The sequence below is a fragment of the Dendrobates tinctorius genome, unplaced genomic scaffold (genome assembly GCF_039654945.1).
Source record: "Dendrobates tinctorius isolate UK_male_01 unplaced genomic scaffold, ASM3965494v1 ptg000143l, whole genome shotgun sequence".
Classification (NCBI taxonomy): domain Eukaryota; kingdom Metazoa; phylum Chordata; class Amphibia; order Anura; family Dendrobatidae; genus Dendrobates; species Dendrobates tinctorius.
Genome location: NW_027361810.1, coordinates 13098149 through 13121398, shown reverse-complemented (window position 1 = coordinate 13121398; position 23250 = coordinate 13098149). Strand labels below are relative to the sequence as shown.

At 46.6% G+C, this 23250-nt stretch overlaps 1 protein-coding gene across 1 annotated transcript in view; it reads right to left on the bottom strand.

The window, feature by feature from the left end:
- The window catches only part of OBSL1 (obscurin like cytoskeletal adaptor 1), a 72591-nt gene that overhangs the window by 13795 nt on the left and 35546 nt on the right, over positions 1-23250 (bottom strand). Inside the window, exons 16-21 of the mRNA XM_073545504.1 lie at positions 10305-10580; positions 4961-5236; positions 4578-4847; positions 3609-3875; positions 3148-3527; positions 1202-1355 (exon numbers count right to left, since the gene is read on the bottom strand). Of these exons, the coding sequence (XP_073401605.1) occupies positions 1202-1355; positions 3148-3527; positions 3609-3875; positions 4578-4847; positions 4961-5236; positions 10305-10580 (1623 nt within the window). The remainder of the gene's footprint in view (positions 1-1201; positions 1356-3147; positions 3528-3608; positions 3876-4577; positions 4848-4960; positions 5237-10304; positions 10581-23250) is intronic.

The following is a 23250-nucleotide window of genomic DNA, read 5'->3' as shown; positions in this document are numbered from 1 at the left end:
AGCACAGACCTCCTTTAGTAAAGACCCCAGTTCAATATATCCTAAAATGCAGTCCTCTGACCCAATGTGCCTCTCCCCATTACCTGTGCTTGCCAACTTTTGCTGTTTGAGGAGAGAGAAGACCTCACCCCATTTTGAGTGTTCACCTCCCTCTACTCCCAATTTCCGCACCCCCATGTCATGGCCCCTGTCTACTTAAGACCGCAGGGCACAAGAAATTGCCAAATTTATGGGAAGATTATAGAAATTTTAATAGGAGATTGTGGATTCTTCCTGGCATCTGCGAGGGCTTTACTTTTTTTCAGAAACATTATGAACTTTCTAGGAAAGTTGGCAGCAAGTACCGTATGTCTGTACGGATATCTTTAAAGAAGGATCTGTCAGCAGGATATTCGACCACAAACTAAAGGCATGAGTGTAAAGTCCCTTAAATGTTCAGTACATTCATACCTTGCTTGTATTATTTCACTGGGGCATTTTTCAAGAAATCAATTCTTGAAGTTTTAATCACAAGTGCAGTGGGGCGGGCACTGCACTCCCAGCTCTGTTGTGTCCTCCCTTTACACTGCCTATATCCGGCCTCTGGTTTTTGATTGACAGGTTACTCTTCTCTTAGTGACCTGTCTCCCCTGTGCAGGTGTCGCCATTGTCAGGGTGCACTTAATTAGAAGGGGGCGTCACGTCAGCACCAAGCTCCTACTGATATAGTCTATTGATCTCGCAACATCATTAGGAGGTCATTGTGTATGAACTGCCCCTTTTTATTGAACAATCCTGGGCAATGATGGTTCCTACACAAGGGAGACAGGTACTTAAGAGAAGATTGACCTGTCAATCAAAGACTGGAGGCCGGCGGTGGGCAGGGAAAAGGGAAACAGCACAGCAGAGAAGGAAGTGCAGTGCCCGCCCCGCTGTACCTGCAATCTCAACTTCAAGAGTGGGTTTCTCAACAAAATACTGCCAGCAAGGTATGAAAGTAATAGGCATTAAAGGAGTTTTACTCTCATGCCTCTAATTAGGGCCCTTACAGGTTGAATATCCTGCTGACAGGTCAACGTTAAACCCTGGTGCTAAGACCAACATTAGTCAGCCCAGGCATGATAAGAAGTGCAAAAATGGAAAGTTGTGGGGATATTTGGTGCTAAAGAAACTTGTCAGTTCTTCTGGCTTTCCAAAATGAGTATCTTAGTGGAAGACTTACCAAGAACACGCAACGTTGCGGAGGCACTAAGGTCATCCGCGTGGCATGTGTATGTCCCAGCATCTCGAGGCCCACACTGACTAATGTGAAGTATTCTCCGTCGCCCCACAGAGAACATACGACACAATGTGCTGAGGACCAACTCTTCCCCGTCCTACAAGAAAATCGGAACATTTCTGAGAATCACAGGGAAAAGTGAAAAATGCTCAGCATGAAAGTTCAAACACCGCTCTTTATGTTCTGCTTTCTTCATATCTACAGTTTAATCTAGAAGTTTCCTCCACTATATAAACAGACACATCTGCAGGTTTTTCTCAATATCTGACATGAAATCAGAATAAACCTTTCCCGTTTTAGGTCAATTAGGATTAACATAATTATTAATATTTGCCAAATGCTACAATAATGAGAGCGAGAGAGTGTTTTCAGGCATTTTTATTCCTTACTGCAAAGTCAAAAGTTTACATACACTAAGATGACTCTGACTTTAAACAATTCTGGACAGCCCATATGATGATGTCATGTGTTTGGAAGCTTCTGATAGTTTTTTGGCAAAATCTGAGTTAATTAGAGACACACCTGTAGATGTATTTTAATGCACACCTGAAACACACTGCTTCTTTGTGTAGCATCATGGCAAAGTCTAAAGAAATCAGCCAAGGTATCAGTAAGAGAATTGTGGACTTTCACAAGTCTGGCTCATCCTTGGATACAATTTCAAGATACCTGAAGGTGCCTCGTTCATCTGTACAAACAATTATACGCAAGTACAAACAAGATGGGAATGTTCAGCCATCATACCGCTCAGGAAGGAGATGGATTCTGTGTCCCAGAGATGAACATGCTTTGGTCCGACATGTGCATATCAAACCAAGGACAAAAGCAAAAGACCTTGTGAAGATGATGGCGGAAGCTGGTAAGATTGTGTCAATATCCACAGTGAAACAAGTACTGTATCAACATGGGCTGAAAGGCCACTCTGCCAGGAAGAAGCCATTACTCCAAAAGAAACATAAAAAAGATAGATTAATGTTTGCAAATTCGCACAGGAACAAAGACCTTAATTTTTGGAGACATGTCCTGTGGTCTGAGGAAACTAAAATTGAACTTTTTGGGCATAATGACCATCGTTACGTTTGGAGGAAAATGGGAGAAGCTTGGAAGCCTAAGAACATCATCCCTACTGTGAAACACGGTGGTGGCAGCATCATGTTGTGGAACTGTTTTGCTGCAGGAGGGACTGGTGCACTTCACAAAATAGATGGCAGCACGAGAAAAAAAGATTATGTGGCAAAACTGAAGCAACCTCTCAAGACATCAGCCAGGAAGTTAAAGCTTGGGTGGAAATGGGTCTTCCAAATGGACAATGACCCGAAGCATACTGCAAAAATGCTAACTAAGTGGCTTAAGGATAACAAAGTCAATATTTTTGAGTGGCCATCACAAAGCCCTGATCTCAATCCTATTGAAAATGTATGGGTAAAGCTGAAAAGGCCGGTGCGAGCAAGGTGACCTACAAACTTGGATCAGTTACACCAGTATTGTCAGGAGGAATGGGCCCACGTTCCGACCAACTATTGTGAGAAACTTGGGGAAGGAGATCCCAAACGTCTAACCCAAGTCATTCAGTTTAAGGGCAAAATGGTAGCAAATACTAATTAAATGGATGGAAACTTTTGACTTTGCAGTAAGTAATAAAAATGCCTTATAGCATTCTCTATCTCATTATTCTGGCATTTGGGAAATATTAATAATTATGGTAATCCTAGATGACCTAAAATGGGAAAGGTTTTTTCTGATTTCTTGTCAGATATTGAGAAAAACCTGCAGATGTGTCTTTATATATAGTGAATGGAAACTTCTGGTTTCAACTGTACAAGTGAAAGCCCATATTCTTGCCCATAGGGGGCCAGTATTATAGTAGAGAGAGGAACCCTTTGCGTTACCTTGCTCCACGTCACAACGGCTTCCTGTTTGGAGACCTCGCATTGGAATGTCGCAAGCCCGGCTTCATGAACGACAAAGTCCAGAGGTGGCTGCGTGATGGTAAGCGGGTGCTCAGTGACAGTCAGCTGCGCCATGGTTCGCAAAGTTTCAGTGGTAAAGGCAATCACTGAAGTATCAGGTAGTGCAAGGTCTACAAGACGTAGAAAATGTTGCCGCCCACTCGATCTGATGACGCAGCCATCATCAGACGTCAGGCGGACGCCACCTTTCCACCATTCTCCTTTCAAATCATCATGGGACAACTCCACCAAAAACTCAATGTCACTTCCCTCCTCGCATCGCACATCTTGTAACCCTTTTTTTACAGCAATACTTCGAGCTGTGGTGGATAGTAACAAAGTAAACCAAGAGAGAACTGAAAAATAATACTTTTTTTCAAGAAAAATAATATAATACTTACGTAGAACATTGAGACGGCAATCGGTTCTGTCATGAAGACTTTCACAGCTGTACCTGCCCCGGTCAGAAGCATGGACGCCATGGATGGTAAGCGTATGGTTGTGCCCACTCTCCTGAATGGTAAATCTATCACTGGGCTGAATAACAACACCCTGCTTCACCCAATGAACTTCTGCCTTCTCAGTGGTGACCCGGACCTCAAAGCTGACATCTTGTTCCTCTTCCACCTCCAGGTCCTCCAGCCCCTGAGTAAACATCACATGAGCCTCTGGGGAAAAAAAAACAACATAAGTCTCGTCAAAGAACTCTGTCTGTGAATCTCAAAAAATGAATGACGGACTAAAATGTTGCAATCAAATATAAACAGCATGAAGAAAAAGCTCAGCCTCTGGTATCCGTTGTAACCACTCATCTATAACTTCCCAAATAACTGGCAATGATGTTGACATACAAGGCTAAAACCGTATGCCAACTGTGACCCATGTACCCTTTGTAGGCAGAAAAATATATCCATTGGTAAGAACAGTCTCAGGCTCCACGAGGTACCACACATCAGTCCAATTCCCCACCAGTGTTCCAACCCTACGATCCTATTCCAACCTAACTCCCTTTCTGTTCCTATCTCATAGGTGCAATCATTGAGGGACTGTTTTGTGGTTTTGGTGGACAACCATTAGACTGGAAATGTAAATGTACCCAGTTAGGATCAGTTTTAACTCTAGCAATGGATACGTTTTGGATTTTCATGTACAAATTTTTCCAGTTTGCAAAATCACCTTCAATGGAAACCAAAAGTTCTAGTCTACGCCTCTGCTTGACATTTGTATTTTTTGTTTTCAGACAATTATAACAAAGTCCAATGTACGTGGATTCTTGTTAAAGATATCACATATTTAGTATCTGTCCAAAAAAAAGGGGTGAATGATAGACAGCAAAGCCATACCAGCTCATACTCAACGCATGTTCCTACCTTGGACTCTTAGTCTTGCCCGTGAGATGAGTCCTTCAGCATTAGCAGTGATGGTTCCAGAGTCGGAGAGGCGACAGCCATGCAAAGTCAGAGAGTGACAGAGTCCATTACTCGCCATGCTGGCTCTCCGGTCTGAATTCAGAGGGGAACCATTGAGTTCCCAGTTGAGAATCACATCCTCCGGAGATACAACGCATTTAAAAGTGGCAGTGTCTCCTTCCAGGACAGTCATGTTCTGGAGCTCAGTGATAAATTCCACTTGCCGTGGCGCTAGAAATGCAACCGTCGAAAATATATCACTATACAAAACGGATAATGACATCACCAACTAGCACAAATCCGCCTAAAAAGATAAGATCCATACATGAACTAAAGGTCTTTACCTTCCACATGGACTTCAGTATGTAACTGATCAGTGCCGGCATCACAAGTGTACCTTCCGGAGTCTGAAGGTCGAACACTTTGTATGGTAAGTTGTCGATGAACTCCTCGAGATGTGATTTTGACCCGGCCTCCAGACACCAGCTCCTCACCATCTCTCAGCCAGCCCACCTTGAAGTTTGGGCGTGATAGCTCACAAGAAAGCACCAGGTCATCCCCGGTAATCAAAGTATGGTGCTCCGGAGTTCCAGTGTTGCCCACAATGGTGACTGGAGGTGCTAAAAGAGAGGACAGCAAATAAGGGCCAAAATTCAAATATTCTAAATCAAAACCAAAAAAATGACCGCCAAGCAAGAAGTGCAGCCCTTCTCAGCCGAAACAGCAAACGAAACGTCACTACGGGCAATGTCATCTGAGAATAGGCACTGACAGGGAGGCATTGCAAGCATGGGGGGGGTTAGGAGGTTTAGCAGAGGCACAGCACAATATAATGGAGGCATGACAGGAGGGAGGAAGGAGGCAGAGCAAGGACACAGAAGGGTAGAGGAGAGGATTATAGAGGGGCTTTGGAAAATTTTGAAAAGTAATTAGCTTGGCTACAAGCAGGCAACATGTTAGATGTAGAAAACGTGTTATTATGTCTAATTTTTATGGTAATGACCACATCAAATGTTATAACATGGGGGATATATAATAAAAAGAGCAAAGGGCGTCATTATAAAAGTTACAATGGAAACTGCACCCAACAATTTCTTTGCAGCAGTATCCTTTAAATTATGTAAGAGCTGATCGCTAAAAAACTCTCCACTACACTGACATCAACTCGCCAGTCACTACAGGCTTACAACACCAGAGAAATTCCAGTCTAATATAAACTCTACAATCCTGTACATAGGAGCAGTATTATAGTAGTTATATTCTTGTACATAGAGGCAGTATTATAGTAGTTATATTCCTGTACATAGGGGCAGTATTATAGTAGTTATATTCTTGTATATAGGAGCAGTATTATAGTAGTTATATTCTTGTACGTAGGAGCAGTATTATAGTAGTTACATTCTTGTACATAGGGGCAGTATTATAGTAGTTATATTCTTGTACATAGGAGGAGTATTATAGTAGTTATATTCTTGTACATAGGAGCAGTATTATAGTAGTTATATTCTTGTACATAGGAGCAGTATTATAGTAGTTATATTCTTGTACATAGGGGCAGTATTATAGTAGTTATATTCTTGTATATAGGGGCAGTATTATAGTAGTTATATTCTTGTACATAGGGGGCAGTATTATAGTAGTTATATTCTTGTACATAGGGGGCAGTATTATAGTAGTTATATTCTTGTACATAGGGGCAGTATTATAGCAGTTATATTCTTGTACATAGGGGCAGTATTATAGTAGTTATATTCTTGTACATAGGAGCAGTATTATAGTAGTTATATTCTTGTACGTAGGAGCAGTATTATAGTAGTTACATTCTTGTACATAGGGGCAGTATTATAGTAGTTATATTCTTGTACATAGGAACAGTATTAAAGTAGTTATATTCTTGTACATACTAGCAGTATTATAGTAGCTATATTCTTATACATAGGGGACAGTATTATAGTAGCTATATTCTTGTACATAGAGGCAGTATTATAGTAGTTATATTCTTGTACATAGGAGCAGTATTATAGTAGTTATATTCTTGTACATACGGGCAGTATTATAGTAGTTATATTCTTGTATATAGGGGGCAGTATTATAGCAGTTATGTTCCTGTACATACGGGCAGTATTATAGTAGTTATATTCTTGTGCATAGGGGCAGTATTATAGTAGTTATATTCTTGTACATAGGGGCAGTAGTATAGTAGTTATATTCTTATACATAGGGGACAGTATTATAGCAGTTATGTTCCTGTAAATACGGGCAGTATTATAGTAGCTATATTCTTATACATAAGAGCAGCATTATAGTAGTTATATTCTTATACATGGGGGAAGTATTATAGTAGTTATATTATTGCATATAGGGGCAGTATTATAGTAGTTATATTATTGTACATAGGAGCAGTATTATAGTAGTTATATTCTTGTATATAGGAGCAGTATTATAGTAGTTATATTCTTGTACATAGGAGCAGTATTATAGTAGTTATATTCTTGTACATAGGAGCATTATTATAGTAGTTATATTCCTGTACATAGGGGCAGTATTATAGTAGTTATATTCTTGTACACAGGGGCAGTATTATAGTAGTTATATTCTTGTATATAGGAGCAGTATTATAGTAGTTATATTCTTGTACACAGGGGCAGTATTATAGTAGTTATATTCTTGTACATAGGAGGCAGTATTATAGTAGTTATATTCTTGTACATAGGGGCAGTATTATAGTAGTTATATTCTTGTACATAGGAGCAGTATTATAGTAGTTATATTCTTGTACATAGGGGCAGTATTATAGTAATTATATTCTTGTACATAGGAGCAGTATTATAGTAGTTATATTCTTGTACATAGGGAGCAGTATTATAGTAGTTATATTCTTGTACATAGGGGCAGTATTATAGTAGTTATATTCTTGTACATAGGGGCAGTATTATAGTAGTTATATTCTTGTACATAGGGGCAGTATTATAGTAGTTATATTCTTGTACATAGGGGCAGTATTATAGTAGTTATATTCTTGTACATAGGAGCAGTATTATAGTAGTTATATTCTTGTATATAGAAGCAGTATTATAGTAGTTATATTCTTGTACATAGGGGCAGTATTATAGTAGTTATATTCTTGTACATAGGGAGCAGTATTATAGTAGTTATATTCTTGTACATAGGGGCAGTATTATAGTAGTTATATTCTTGTACATAGGGGCAGTATTATAGTAGTTATATTCTTGTACATAGGGGCAGTATTATAGTAGTTATATTATTGCATATAGGGGCAGTATTATAGTAGCTGTATTCATGTACATGGGACATGGTAATTTTTTCTGTGTTAACCATGTAACTTGCGGATTTCGACACTTACTGGAATTTCTCTTTAAGTCTCATTTTGTGTGATACAGAGATAAATTGTTCTTTTCTGACATAATTCATTAGATTATTCATTTTTATTTAAAGGTTATTACATCGAAGAGACTTTGTTGGGTGAAGCGACCATTTAAGACCTCAGTGGGATGCAGTAGGGGGTCTCACAGCATAGGCTGGGTGAAGGGGTGGATGCAGGGATTTAGGTGTTAGGGGGCCATGATGCAGGAGGGTTTTGGTTGCAGTGCCTCTTCGTCACTCCTGTTACCTCCCACAGTGACATAAAAGCTGAAGCTGTCGTTGCGGGCATCGCACAGATATTCCCCTGCGTCATCACGCACTGCTCCAAGGATGGTCAGCAAGCGCTGTGCTCCCCTCTCCTCCATTAGTATGTGCGGATTGTCCTGTAGCCGCTCGCCGTCCTTGTACCATCTCACTTCACCGTCATATCGGGACAGAGAGAGTGCCAGCCTGAGGTCCTCAGACACAGTGCACAACCTCCGCGGCATGATCTGGTCACGCTCTAAGACCACCACTACAGCCTCTTCCAAGAACCAAACACCGAGAGGAATTAAGAGTCCCAGGTGATAACGAAGAGGGACAGAATTTAACTGTAATTTCAATCCCCCTTTTTGATTAGGTTGCAAGCACATAATATTGACAAAAAAGGCAAATAAGGGAATGATCACACCACAGACGCAGCAGACATTCACAGAAGACATTTACCTCCAAGCCATAAAAAAAAAACCAACTAATTCTAAACTTCTAGGAAAATCTGATTACTAAGGCAAGTTGGGATGTGGAATAGTATGAGATGACTATGTGCCACTTCTGGGCTTCAGCCAGCAGAGGGCAGAGTTGGCTCTGGTATTATGTGATGCTTGTTGTTTTATAGCTTTATTAATCAGATTTTCGTCAGCACACATGTAGGTGGACGATCCCTTTAATTTGTAATAAGAAATTTTGCACATAAATTTAATTTCTTTATTATAGCTTAGCGACAGTCGTTATGATCTTATATTGCTTGTCTGTACCAATGTTTTTCAACTACTCAGAAAGCGAGTGTTTACTGGAAAATATGGACACGTTCACTGTCTTTTTTTTTTTTTTTACTCAAATGCTTATATTATGGGTTAAAAATCATTTTTTTGCAATAAAGTTTCATTAAAATCTTTGGATGCTTTAGCTTTTTACAGCCCTCAATGGTTCATCTTACATTGCTGGTTGCAGAATGAGTCAACTCAAACTCCATTAGGAAGCTTGTTCTGTTCTGAGGGCTCTTATCCCTTCTCCCTGGCTCTTATCCCTTCTCCCTAGCTCCTGCATACTGATTTACGACCACATTAAAGTTGAGCAGAGGTGATAAATCAGCTTAGAGGAGGTTAGAAGAAGAGATAAGAGCAATAAAATCTTCCAGCTCACTGAAAGATTCTCAGTTAACTCATTCTCCCACCAGCAATGTAAAGTGCAGCACAAAGCCCTGTAAGAGCTAAACCAACTAAATTTGTTTATGAAATCCAAATGCAAAAATAATTTTTGAACCCAACGTTAAGTAAAAAAAAGGCTTCAAAACTACATCTCCCAGCATTCTATAGCGACACATTCATCAATAATTGAAGCAGATAATCATTACTTTTCACTGGCAATTTCTATATAAGTTTTTAAAGGGATTTATTATTCCGATCTAGGCTTAGATGAGATCATCTATATCATATTGGTGGGAGTCTGACAACAACCCCAAAGATCTATATTTATTGGGCTGTGAAGCACTGGAAGTAAAACAGTTCCATACACCATGTAGTGCCCATGAATGGTACCGTAAGTACCCTCCTATAGAAGTTAATGGGAGACAGCATGCAGTACCGTTCACAACCACTACACATCATCCGGCGCTTTGGCATTTCTCTCCAGCTGTAGCTGATCATGGTGGTCACCTGGGGTTCAGCTGCTCCTGATCTGATTTCCATTAGCTATTTTAAGGATGGGTCATAAATATTAAAGTTCCTTTAAATTATGTAATTCGATTTGACATATAATGATTTTTTTTTTGCCAATTTCTCTATTTTACGAGTATATCTGCTGCCCAGCTTGCACCTTTGTGTTGCCCCTTTTTACTATCTGAAGAGGAGATACTGAAAACTACAGATACCATGGAGCCCCAAGTGGTGCACAGAGATCGGGTGCGTGCCTAGGAGCGTACACTATACAAGGTGGTGATGGTTTTTATACTGATGGTCCTGTGCTTTTTATAGTACAAAAGTTTGATGACAATGCAACATTTGATCCGCACACGTCTACTACATGCCTTTATATGCTGCTACTCACCATCCACTGTAACTTGGAAGGTGCGGGAGTCGGTGCCAACGCTGCACTCGTACTGCCCCGCATGCTCCGGCTGTGCACAGAGCAGACTTAGGGTGCACTTTTCTCCCTCATCGTCCATAGTGAGATTCCCATCTGGCGTCACTTTTGTCCCATTCCTAAACCAACGAATGACATCTGGTGCACGAGACAGCTCACATTGTATGGACAGCGGATCCCCCTCGGTCACGTGCAGTACAGGAGGGGAGCAGCCGGCGCTTACAAACTTGGCAGGGGGCTCTGCGTAAGATTAATAACAAAGGAAGTAAAAAAAATTATATTTATAAAATCTAGATGTAATAAGCTGAGTTCCCTGTTATTCAATAGGCAAAATCTTAGAAAAATCTGATTAATAGTGCTGGCTGAATAGGGGAATGACCTGGTGGGACTGATTCTTGCCTTGCCTGCTTTGAACACTAGGACTACACAGCTCTCACCTAAACATGAGTTGTGTCTTTGCTACGGATGCAGTGTCCGACAACATAAGCTGTTGGATCGCCCGCCAGGGCAGTGGGGTACTCGGTGCCAGGCCGGTATTTCACAGGGAAGTGTCACAGTAGAGGTGACCCCGTTGACCCGGTCCGTGGCCCTGGGCGTCCATGTAAGGGAGTGAGGTGATGGAATAAAGTTTATGAATAGATGATTTGTGACGCCACCTGTGGTGTTCGGCAAATGTTAAGCTGACGCTGCAGACAGATCCTCTGGGACAGATGGTGTAGTGCAGCAATGATGTTATAGCCCTCCACAGGCAGGGCTGTAGTCCCAGGGCAGTGTAGGTGGGTGTTGGGAAGGAAGGTGCAGTGTCAGGCACGGAGATGTAGCAGTGCCGGGGAGGTTGCAGCAAGAAGGCAAGGACACGATAGGTTGCAGTTTCTTTACCTTTACTTGGCAAATGCAGTCCAGGGTCCTGAGTACAGATGGCACAGGAGCTGGTTAGCCTGGAAGCAAATCAGGAATCCTTACTAGCGCTCTCTATGAAGTACTCCCAGTACTGAGTTACACTGGAGTTCCTCCTTTCTGATGTTATCCACACTCCACTCGCATGGCAGACAGCCGTAGCCTTCTATCTCTCTTGGCTCACCCGTCGCTGTTGTGCCTCCAAGGATTATGTGGGAATAGGGCATTTACAGCTTCCTATTCCTCTGGTTTCTGCTGCAGGACCGTTAGTATCCATACACCCTTGGAGACCAGGCTCCAGATCATGCGCTATCACTGGGACTGAGCTCTCCACTTTCCTCAGTCTCCCCAGCTCTTCTCCTCCACGTCTGCACACGACGCCCTCCTCACACTAACTGACCCACTCCTTCCTGGCCCCCAGAGACAGCTCCTCCCCTCAGTTCTGGGTTCAGAGCTCCCTCTGCTGACCCGGAGTGGGAACTGTGTTGCATGCAGTGATTAACTGCCAGAGAGACCCTTCATTGCTTCCAGGCATGACATCACTCTCCCTGTAGGAAGGCAATGCCACTGTGGCGACCATACTCCTGTGGGCGCCACACTCCCCCCTAGTGCAATTCAGCACTCCTGGGCTGAAGAAAAACATATAAACAAATAAACAATTATAGGTGTACAAGATTCAAAAAGGAAAAATTTGCAAAAACCAAATGCTCAAAAAGAGTCCTATGACGATAAGTTCGTGCGCCAATGTCCATGGTCCCATTCCTGGGCAATTGGTGAACTATATACAGGTTCTTACAGAGTCTCTGTAGGCACAAAACTTGAGAAAGGTTACATATTTACATTTTTATTAAACCATTCACTATTACTATAGAACATTAGACACTATCATTATTTACTTTAACTTATTTATATGCGAAATCTGATGGGCGGTATACCTTGGGTACCACGGGTACACCTACGTAGCTCTTGTGTGGGTAAACTTGGGAGTAGCCGTCTACGAACTCTTAGACTCAATGTGGGCATGACAGATTCACCACTGGCAGGGCTAGGATTCTCTGGCTCCACTGCTGGTGTGGCATCTGCTGCCTGAATATCCTAATTTTCAACGTTCTCTTGAGTCTCTGCTACTTCAGTTGCAGTAGGCTGGGGAAAGGTTAGAACAGGAATTACAATGGCGGAACCCATTCTTGTCCAGTTTGCAGGGAATTCACCAAGTACAGTGCTGACCTTTTCTTCCTATTCTTCAATGGGCTGAAGATTGTTTTGTTCTTCCATCCTTTCTTTTAACTGGTCAGGGCACAGTTTCAGATGATCCCTTGATACTGCTGCTGAGGTTTCACCTCCATCCTTACTGATAAGGCACACTTTGGTGTTGTCGAAGTTTGATGGTAAGACGGTGTACGGTTCAGCTTCCCATTGGTCATCCAATTTATGCAGCCTTCTTTTCCTCTTGAGGACCTGGTGACAAGGGAACTGCAGGTGCATTTTGGTTGTAGTTCTTCTCTTGTTTTTGTCTTGCCTGAGCTAGACTCTTTTCTACACACTCTTGTACTCTTCGATACTGTTCCTGCCTTTCTGTATCCCAGTCAGCATCTGGGGATGTTACTTCAGGTGTAAGGACTCCCATATCCTAATCAATAGGTAACTTGCCAGGCCTCGCTCTCATTAGGTAGGCTGGAGTGCAGTTGGTGGAATTCACAGGGATGTGATTGTAGAGGTCTACAAGATCCGGCAACTTTTCTGGCCACAGATTCCTCTCGTCCAAAGGCAAGGTCTTCAGTAGGTCAATGACTACCTGGTTCATCTTTTCACACATGCCATTGGTCTGTGGATGGTACGGGGTTGTCCTGATCTTCTTACAAGTTACAGAATTCCTGGAACACTTCTGTCTCGAAAGCTGGACCTTGATCTGTAAGCACTCTCTCAGGGTAACCGTGTGGTCGGCAAAAGTGCTGTTGGAATGCTCTGGCTGCTGTCCTGGCTGTTTGGTCCTTGACAGGCATTACTACCAGGAATCTTGAGTAGTGGTTAACGATGGTAAGAGCATAAATGTAGCCGGAACGGCTTGGGACCAGCTTCACATGGTCCAGGGCGACCAACTCAAGTGGTTGCTTGGTTATTATTGGCTGCAAAGGAGCCCGCTGACTGTTAGGGTCATTTCTGCGCAGGTTACATTGTCCACACTCCCAGCACCAATTTTCAATAGCCTTCCTCATACCAGCCCAGTAGAATTTCTCCCGGAGCAAGGCTTCCAACTTCTTCCATCCGAAGTGTCCAGCTCCATTGTGGTATTGTCATGTCCGCCATGTCTGCTTTGCCTCATGACCCTGGAAGCAGTGTGCACGCGCATCTCATGTCTGCTATCCTGCATGTTCCGTAGAGCAGTGTGCACACTCACCTCATGACTGTTGAGCTGTGGGATGCCTGGGTTTCTGCTCTGCCTTCTGTGATCGTCTCGTCATGTCTAGAACCCCTGATCATGTGTCCTTCCTATGTTCCAGCAGAGGCTGGTTCTGCATTCATCTCTGCATGTCTGGAACTCTGATCATGTGACTTGCCTAGGTTTCAGCACTGGTTCTGCAATCATCTCTGCATGTCTGGAACTCTGATCATGTGACCTGCCTAGGTTTCAGCACTGGTTCTACAATCATCCCTGCATGTCTGGAATCCTGATCATGTGACTGCTCCCTGTGATCCTGGAGGATCTGAACTGGAAGTTCTCCCCTGGTCCTGACCCGGAAGTGATGGTACTATGCCCTATATCAGACCGCCCCTTCCTATTCTCAGGGCCTGAGTATTGTGTTGCTTCCCTGCATGGCTGCTTGGTCTGCTGGGTCGCTCCCTCTATTCTGTGCCCTTGCACTCTGCTCTGTCATGCGTCTCTGCACACGCTCCGTGCTCGTACTCCTTCTCTTGTCCCGTGCCTTGTCTTATGTTTGTCCGATGTGCCATGTTTTGTCCGTGTCATGCTTGGACTTGTAGTCCTTCTGAAGTTCTCTGCCTTGCCTGTTTCTGCCATGTCTTGCCTTCGCTATGCTCTGCCTTGTTCCTCCCTATGGTCTCTGTCTTTGCTTGCTCTGCTTCGCTCTCTCCTATGGTGCTCTGTAGTGCTCCCTGGCAAATGCATCATTCATCCTCTCTTACTTTTGGTGCTCTTTTCCCAGTCTAGTCCCAAGGCTCTGCCTTGGCCCGGCTCTGGGCTTCGGCCTACGCTCCGCTGCTAGTTCCGTTCTCGCTCTGTTCTGACTCTGTGGTTCTGCCTATGCTTCCATTTCTGGTTCCGTACTCTGCCTATGCTCTGCCTGGTTTCTTGTCTTGCCTTGCTCTGTTGCTTCGTGTGCCCTTTGCATGCGCCTGGCCTTCCGAGCCTCCTGTTTATGCCTCAGCCGTGCCCGCCCTAGCCGTGCCCGCCTGCTTGTGCCTCAGCCGTGCTCGTCGGTCAGTGACAGCTGTGTCGCCTGCCATGCCTCATTCGGGTTCGCTGGAGTCTTGCTCGTCTGTCAGTGCCGCAGCCTGATCAGCTAGCCAGTGCCCCAGCCTGATCAGCTAGCCAGTGCCCCAGCCGTGCTCTCTGTGCTTCCTTGCAATTCACACTGTTTCTTCACTGTGCTCTTTGTGTTCTCTATAGCACGCGCAGGCCTTCACCTGCCCATGGCATACCACCCCGTGCTTCTGTAAAAGAAAGTACGCGCAGGCTTTGCCATGTCCCCTGTCGTGCCCTCTTGCACACACAGGCCCTAACCCTGTCCTTGAGCCCTAACCCTGGCGTGCCTCTCTGCACACGCAGGACTCTGCCTCGCCTGACCTTGGCGTGCCTTTCTCTGCACGCGCAGGACTCTGTCTCGTCTGTCCCTGGCATGTCCCTCTACACGCGCAGGCCTCCGTCCTTGTACCTGTCCCTGGCGTGTCTCTCTGCACGCGCAGGCCTCCGTCCTTGTACCTGTCCCTGGCATGCCCCTCGGCATGCGCAGGCCTCGTCCTTGTACCTGTCCCTGGCATGCCCCTCGGCATGCGCAGGCCTCCGTCCTGTGAACCTGATCCTGGCGTGTCTCCAAGCATGCACCCTGCCTTGAACCCTGGTGTGGTTCCAAGCATGCACCCTGCCTTGAACCCTGGCTTGCCTGCCTGATTCCCGAAACCTGCCGACCGCTGCCAGATGCCCGGAACCAGATGACTGCGGCCTGATGTCCGGGGCTGATGTCCGCAGCCTGATGCCTGGACCCTGTCGGTCGTTGCTAGTAGTCCGGAGTCCGATGCCATCGCACCTCGTCTTGGATCCTGGCGTGTCCTTGCACGCACCCTGCCTTGGACTCTGGCGTGTCTCTCGGCGCGCACCTTGTCTTGGACTCTGGCGTGTCCTAACGCGCATCCCTTCTAGGAACTCTTGTGTGATCCCTAACATGTACCCTGCCCTGGACCCAGGTATGTTTTCTGCACGTGTTATGTCTGGAACATTTAGCGTGCCCTTGCACGCACCTTGCCGTGTTTCACCGTTTGTGCCCTGCACCTGATTTCCTGTTTATGCCTTGCACCTGAATAAAGTGTGTAACCGTTTGCTGAAGAAACCTTGTGACTTCGCTTTATGTTTCGTATCCTGTCCGTCCTGTTGCCAGACACTCAATAGTGTCCCCCTGAGCCGGCCGTCTGTTCAGCTGCCGTGGTGGCTCACCCCCTTGGTCTTGCCCCTGACACTCCCTGTATAGGGGGTTGGTTCTCACTAGGTCAGCTCGCCCTAGGTGGGTGGGTGCCACGGCCCAGAGGGTCCACTCTAAAAAGGAAGACGACTCAGCGTAAGCTGACGCTCATCACAGGTATGCTTCCAGGACCATCGATGCCTCTCTCTTTGGGACTACCACCTGCCAGACCAACTCATGAGTGCGGGCATTGATACTCCTCCGACACAGCTTTCCTTCATAGATGAACAGTCTGCCTCTTTCCTTCCACAACTGCTGGGTTTCTTCAGGAGCATCTGAATCTGGGCGTGAGTCAGCTTGTGACAGTAGCTCCTTCACCAGGTGGACTGGGGGGTCTCTATCCTGGGTTTCTGCCCAGTCATGGTGAGGCAATGGATTTAGGGTAGCCTCTTTCAGGATAGACCGTCTGTTTCTCACTCCTTGGGCACATGGGCCGCAACTGGCCGGTGGAAGGCAGGTAACTCGATTTATTAAAGCGCCTCAGGGTCTTCTCCTGCATCTGGCAGATTAGGCATTCTGGACAGTGCATCAGCATTGGCATTCTTGTGCCCTGCTCGGTATTTGATGGTAAATTCATAGTTAGACAGCCGAGCCATCCATCGCTGCTCCAATGCGCCTAGTTTTGCGGTGTCCAAGTGAGTCAACGGGTTGTTATCCGTGAAGATGGTAAACTTGGTTGAAGCTAGGTAATGCTTGAATTGTTCAGTCACAGCCCAGACTATGGCAAGGAACTCCAGCTTGAAGGAACTGTATTTGTCAGGGTTTCTTTCAGTGGGACGAAGCTTCCTGCTGGCATAGGAGATCACTCTTTTTTGCCATTCTGTACCTGTGACAGTACTGCTCCCAGTCCCACGTTGCTGGCATCAGTATACAGAACAAACGGTTGGTCATAATCTGGGTAGGCCAGAACTTCATCTCCTGTGAGAGCCATCTTCAGTCGAGTGAAGGACCTCTCCAGCTCCTCATTCCATTTGAATGCAGGACTCTGCTTTCTGGCCTTCTTGGGCTGACCCACCAGAAGATTTTGCATAGGAGTGGCTATCTCAGTGAAGCCTTTGATGAACCTTCGGTAGTAGCCTACCAACCCGAGGAATTGACGTACTTCATGGAGGTTGCTGGGCTTCTGCCAGTCCCGGATGACTGTGACTTTGTCAGGATCCGGTGCCACACCTTCTTCACTCACTACATGACCAAGGTACTGAACCTTGGGCTTCAGGAGGTGGCATTTGGAAGACTTCACCTTCAGGCCAAAGTTGGACAAGGCTTCAAACACCTCAGCCAGGTGCTTCAGATGGTCTTCATAAGTCTTGGAGAAAACAATGACATCATCAAGGTACAACAGGACTGTCTCGAAGTTCTTGTGTCCCAGACAGCACTCCATTAGCCGTTGGAATGTCCCTGGAGCAGTGCAGAGCCCGAATGGCATGTAGTTGAACTCAGAGAGACCCATTGGGGTGGTAAATGCTGTTTTCTCCTTGTCTGCCTCTGCCACGGGAACCTGCCAATACCCACTAGTGAGATCCAAGGTGGAAAAATAGTTAGTAGTTTTAAGTGCGGCTAATGACTTCAATTCTGGGTAACGGGTAGGCATCCTTATGTGCAATGCTGTTAATTTTCCTGTAATCAACACACATTCTCATGGTGCCATCTTTCTTTTTCACAAATACTATTGGAGCTGCCCAGGGGCTACAACTGTCTCTGATCACCCCAGCCTCCTTCATTTCCTTCAACATACTTTTGGCACATTGGTATTTTGTTGGGGGTATAGGCCGGTACCTTTCCTTAATGGGTGGATGATCTCCAGTGGGGATATGGTGTTGAACCCCTTTTGCCTTCCCAAAATCTAGGGGGTGTTTACGGAATACCCGCTCATACTCCTGGGTCACTCTGTAAACCCCATTCTTTTGGTATGAAGGGGTGGAGTCAGTTCCCACCTGCAGTTGCTGACACCACTCCTCCTGCTGCTTTACAGAGCTATTGTTCTCCACCGCTCTGCTGCCCGTATTGCGTTGTTGCTGACAGTAAGCAGCTTAGCAACTGTGGCATACCGAGGTACTATGGCCTCCTCCTCCCCACAATTCAAGAGGCGTACAGGTACTCTCCCTCTTTGTACATCAACTACCCCTCTGGCTGTCAGGACAGTGGGCCGGCTATCAGAGTACACTGGTTCTACCACTGCCTGGTAATCTCTCCCTCTGAGGCCTATGGCTGCCCGACACCAAATCAACATTTCACATCTGGGGGGTATTGCAATTGGGAAAGAATCACTCACTCTGACACTGCCAATTTCTCCGCCAGAGAGTTCTACCTGCTGTCTTTGCATCAAGGCCTTGATCTCCTTCTGCAGTCTCAGCCACCTGTTGCAACAAGACAATAACCTCGGAAAGACAATTTTCAATCACATTGGTACCAAGAGTCATCATTGGGTTACATTCTCGTCGATCAATATCCACAACTATCAGACCTTGAGATTTTAACTCTACTCGACCCACTTTAACAGTAATTTCTTTACATCCCACTTGCGGTAAAGACTGACCATTACTGGCAACTACTGTGAGTTCATCACTTGGGCCGCGAGTAAGTTCAGAATCAGCCCAATACCGCTTGTAAAGGATATAGGGCATAGTTATCACCTGGGAGCCAGTGTCCAGCAAAGCGTTCATGGGGATACTGTCAATCACCACTGGGAGGACCGGTCGCCCTCCAACATACTTGTCTCGCCAGTTCCTGGGGCCTTGTGGTCCTACTCCTGGGGGTTGGCCCTCTGCCCCAGGGGTTACTCGTTTAAAGGACAGAATCTTGCGAGGTGGCCTGCTTTGTCGCAGTGACGACAGATGGGACGTCCATTCTGGTCATAGCGATCGCTGTTCCTCCCTTGGAGTGGCGGGATCCTCTTCCTCCGCATCCACGGGACATCCTCTGGACTGGAGGCCAACTGGATCTTCTCCTTGGAGGACTCCTGCAGGGACTGCACGGTTTTGGCAAGTGCAGCCATACCTTTCCTCAACTCCTGGACCTGAAGACGCAGTTCTGAAGATAGGTCATTATCCAGAGTCTGTGCATCAGCCTCCACAGGGTTGAGGGGGAAAGATGTTGTTTCCTGGTGGTAGGTGATTGCTGGGCGCCTAGGGGCGCTGGACGGCTGACAGTTGGTTCATGCAGCACCCGGATAGCCCTGTCCTTGAAGTCCGCAAAATCCAGGTCAGGGTTCTGCAGGGCTATAATGCGCAGCTGTGCTCTGTGGGTACTGGATAAGAGTCCTTCAATAAACTGCTCCTTTAACAGTCTGTCTCCGTCCTGCACACTGTCTGGATCCATCTGCTTTACGGCTCACAGCACCTCCTGCAGGTTGAGAGCATAGTCCCGTATACTGTCCTGCGCTCTCTGCTTACATCCAAAGAATCTCATCTTTATTTCAGCTGCAGTGCGGGTGTCAAAGGTGCTTCTGAGCTTGGCCAGAATCTTTTTAACAGTCTCTTTATCAGTGTCCTGCCAGGCTTTTACTTCTCTCTGCGCTGCACCTGTTAGCTGCCCAATAAGAATGTTCACTTTCTGACTTTCAGACAGGGGATACACTTCGAACAAGCAGCACAGTCTCTCTTTGAACTCACTCAGGGTATGTGACTCACCCGAGTACTGCGGTAGCCAGGCTGCTCCCGGTACATAGGGCATGGACAGCGGCATTATGAGGACCGCTGCGGTGGGCGCTGATTCTTGCGGTGCCCTGGAGGCAGCGCTGGCTGCTGGATTCAGTGGCGCTGTTGGAGCCGCAGCTGCGCTGGACCCTGCATCTGGCGGCGCTGAGAGGTTAGCAGGAGCGTCCGCCATTGCATTGGCGTTGTCCTCAGACATTTTCTCTCCCCCCTAGTTAACGTGGGCCAGGCCGCGGGGTTGCGCTGGCTTACCGGATGCCGCTCCTCGGCTGGATCAGGGGACGCTGGAACTGCAGGCCTCAGCTTCTCACTTCCCGCGCGCTCTTCTCCGTTCGCGCTTTTCGGCTGGCTCCGCCCATGAAGGTCTGCCCCCTTTTCTTCCCGCACGCACCAATCAGCGGGATAATGGCGGCAATGGCGCCAATTACGCACACAGTCTATAGCACAAAACACAATCTCTAGCACACAGGACCCGGGGATACCGGGCTCCATTAATCCTGTTCGTGATGCCAAAATGGATCGCCCGCTAGGGCAGTGGGGTACTCGGTACCGGGCCGGTATTTCACAGGGAAGTGTCACAGTAGCAGTGACCTGGTCCGCGGCCCTGGGCGTCCATATAAGGGAGTGAAGTGATGGAATAAAGTTTATGAATAGATGATTCGTGACGCCACCTGTGGCGTTCGGCAAATGTTAAGCTGACGCTGCAGACAGATCCTCTGGGACAGATGGTGTAGTGCAGCAATGATGTTATAGCCCTCCACAGGCAGGGCTGTAGTCCCAGGGCAGTGTAGTTGGGTGTTGGGAAGGAAGGTGCAGTGTCAGGCACGGAGATGTAGCAGTGCCAGGGAGGTTGCAGCAAGAAGGCAAGGACACGATAGGTTGCAGTTTCTTTACCTTTACTTGGCAAATTCAGTCCAGGGTCCTGAGTACAGATGGCACAGGAGCTGGTTAGCCTGGAAGCAAATCAGGAATCACTCGGGCAGATGGGTTGTGCAGTCTCCTTACCAGCGCTCTCTATGAAGTACTCCCAGTACTGAGTTACACTGGAGTTCCTCCTTTCTGATGTTATCCACACTCCACTCGTATGGCAGACAGCCGTAGCCTTCTATCTCTCTTGGCTCACCCGTCGCTGTTGTGCCTCCGAGGATTATGTGGGAATAGGGCATTTACAGCTTCCTATTCCTCTGGTTTCTGGTGCAGGACCGTTAGTATCCATACACCCTTGGAGACCAGGCTCCAGATCATGGGCTATCACTGGGACTGAGCTCTCCACTTTCCTCAGTCTCCCCAGCTCTTCTCCTCCATGTCTGCACACGACACCCTCCTCACACTAACTGACCCACTCCTTCCTGGCCCCCAGAGACAGCTCCTCCCCTCAGTTCTGGGTTCAGAGCTCCATCTGCTGACCCGGAGTGGGAACTGTGTTGCATGCAGTGATTAACTGCCAGAGAGACCCTTCATTGCTTCCAGGCATGACATCACTCTCCCTGGAGGAAGGCAATGCCACTGTGGCGACCATACTCCTGGGGGCGCCACACTTTCATATGGAGTTGTCAGACAGTAGATCCTCTAACAATCAGTCTGTCTCATTGTACTCCAGGATTGTCAAGAATTACCCTTGAGTTTCATGCAATTCAGGGTCGACAAGTAATAAGGAGGAATGGAGCGAAGGGACTTATACTAAATCTCTTACAGTTGTTATTAATCAGATTTTTGTAGAAAAATAAAAGAACTTATTTTGAGCAAACCTCTTACAGTCTTTATTAATGTAATTTTTGTAAAAAGTGAAGAGCTTACTTTGAAAAAATGTCTCGCTGTCGTTATTAATCAGATTTTTGGAAAAAGTGAAGAACTTCTTATTTTGAGCAAGTAACTTATTATAGTGGTTTGAAAAAAGCACAATCTTGTAATCCGAACGCTGCTAACTTCTTTTTCTTCTTATTATTATTCAGTTGATTTTCCACAATTAATGCGGCCCGAACCGCTACACGCACAGACTCCGTTGAGGTGTCGTTTTGAAGCCAGCGTCCACGAGTGGTGTGCTAAGTAATATTGGGGTCGATCGGATTTGTAGTTTTTGCACAATTTGCGTTTGAAAAAACATTTTCCTCAATGCATTTCAATGGGAAAATGTTGCCACAGAGAAAACGTGCCCTGAGGCGATTCAAATGGCAGTTAAGCTCATTGATGTGCGCAGGCACACCCAGTTACTATGCCAACGCCTACGAACTATGCATGACCCGCCCAGGGCAGAGTTTCTGGCAGATAATATCAGCTCTTAAAGCGAAACCCACAGCACAAATGCAAATCTAGCTTCATCACATGACGCACGCCCCTGAGAGAATGTGCGCCAAAGTGGATTTAGAAGCCCAGTGAGCCAAACTGGCTCTTAAAGGGCCGACACGCCAAAGTGATTCCTAAAGGGCCGGCGCACCGAAATGAGTCTTAAAGGGCCGGCGCGCCAAATCGAAAGCTGAGTGACCCCAGGCTCCAAATCGGAGGCTGAGCCACCCCGGCCTCCAAATCGGAGGCTGATCGACCCTGGCCTACAAATCGGAGGCTGAGCCACCCCGCCCACCAAATCAGACCCAGAGTGGCACCGCCCTCCAAATCGGACCCCGAGGGGCCCCGCTCACCAAATCGGACCAAGAGTGGCCCCGCCCACCAAATTGGACCCTAAGGGGCCCCACCCCCAAAATCAGACCCAGAATGGCCCCGTCCACCAAATCGGACCCTGAGGGGGCCCGCCCACCAATTCGGACCCTGAGGGGCCCCGCCCACCTAATCAGACCCTGAGGGGCCCCGCCCACCAAATCGGACTCAGAGTGGCTCCACCCACCAAATCGGACCCTGAGGGGCCCAGCCCACCAAATCGTACCCTGAGGGGCCCCGCCCACCAAATCGGACCTTAAGGGGCCCCCGCCCACCAAATCGGACCCATAGTGGCCCCGCCCACAAAATCAGACTGTTGTGAGCTCATTTTCGGGTTTGCCTCTGGCTTCTGGTGAGGGTTATGGAGCTGGCTGTGCTGACAGAGGAGTAGTGAGTTCTCTATCTGGACTCCCTCTGTTGGTGAAGGGAGGTAATGAAGCTGATCTAAATGGCAGAGACTGGCCACCTGATGAAGAGGACTGCGATTGGACATCAGGAGTTTCTGATTGGATTTAAGGCAGCCGACGCCCTAGTTTCTTGCTGGTGATTTTTCCTGACTGTGGCTCCTGGTTTCCCGTTTGGTTCCTGCCATCCTAAAGCTGTTTTCTCTGCTATTGTTCATATGAGTTTTTGTCTGGTTCACTTAGTTTTTGTGTTCAGCCAGCCCTGGCTGGGACTGGGCTGAATCCCCATTTTGTCTCTGATCAGTTGATCTCTTTTGCTCTGTCTTCAGAATATACCTGAGTGCTGATATAGTGATTTGAAGTCTAGCGACTTCAGGGCCTTTTTCTATCAGACGTGATTGCAGACAGCAGCTTTTCTTTCCTGTCCTTTCTAGTTAGCGAGGGCCCCATCGTTTGCTCAGCCTATCTTTCTACCTGTGTCTGTGTTTTCATCTTGTTTCACCGACAATACATGTTAGGGGCTGTCTATTGCTTTGGGGTCTGCTCTGGGGCAGTTTAGGTTTCCCCTTTCTTTCTTTAGGCTTATTTAGTTCTCCGGCCGTGACGAGGC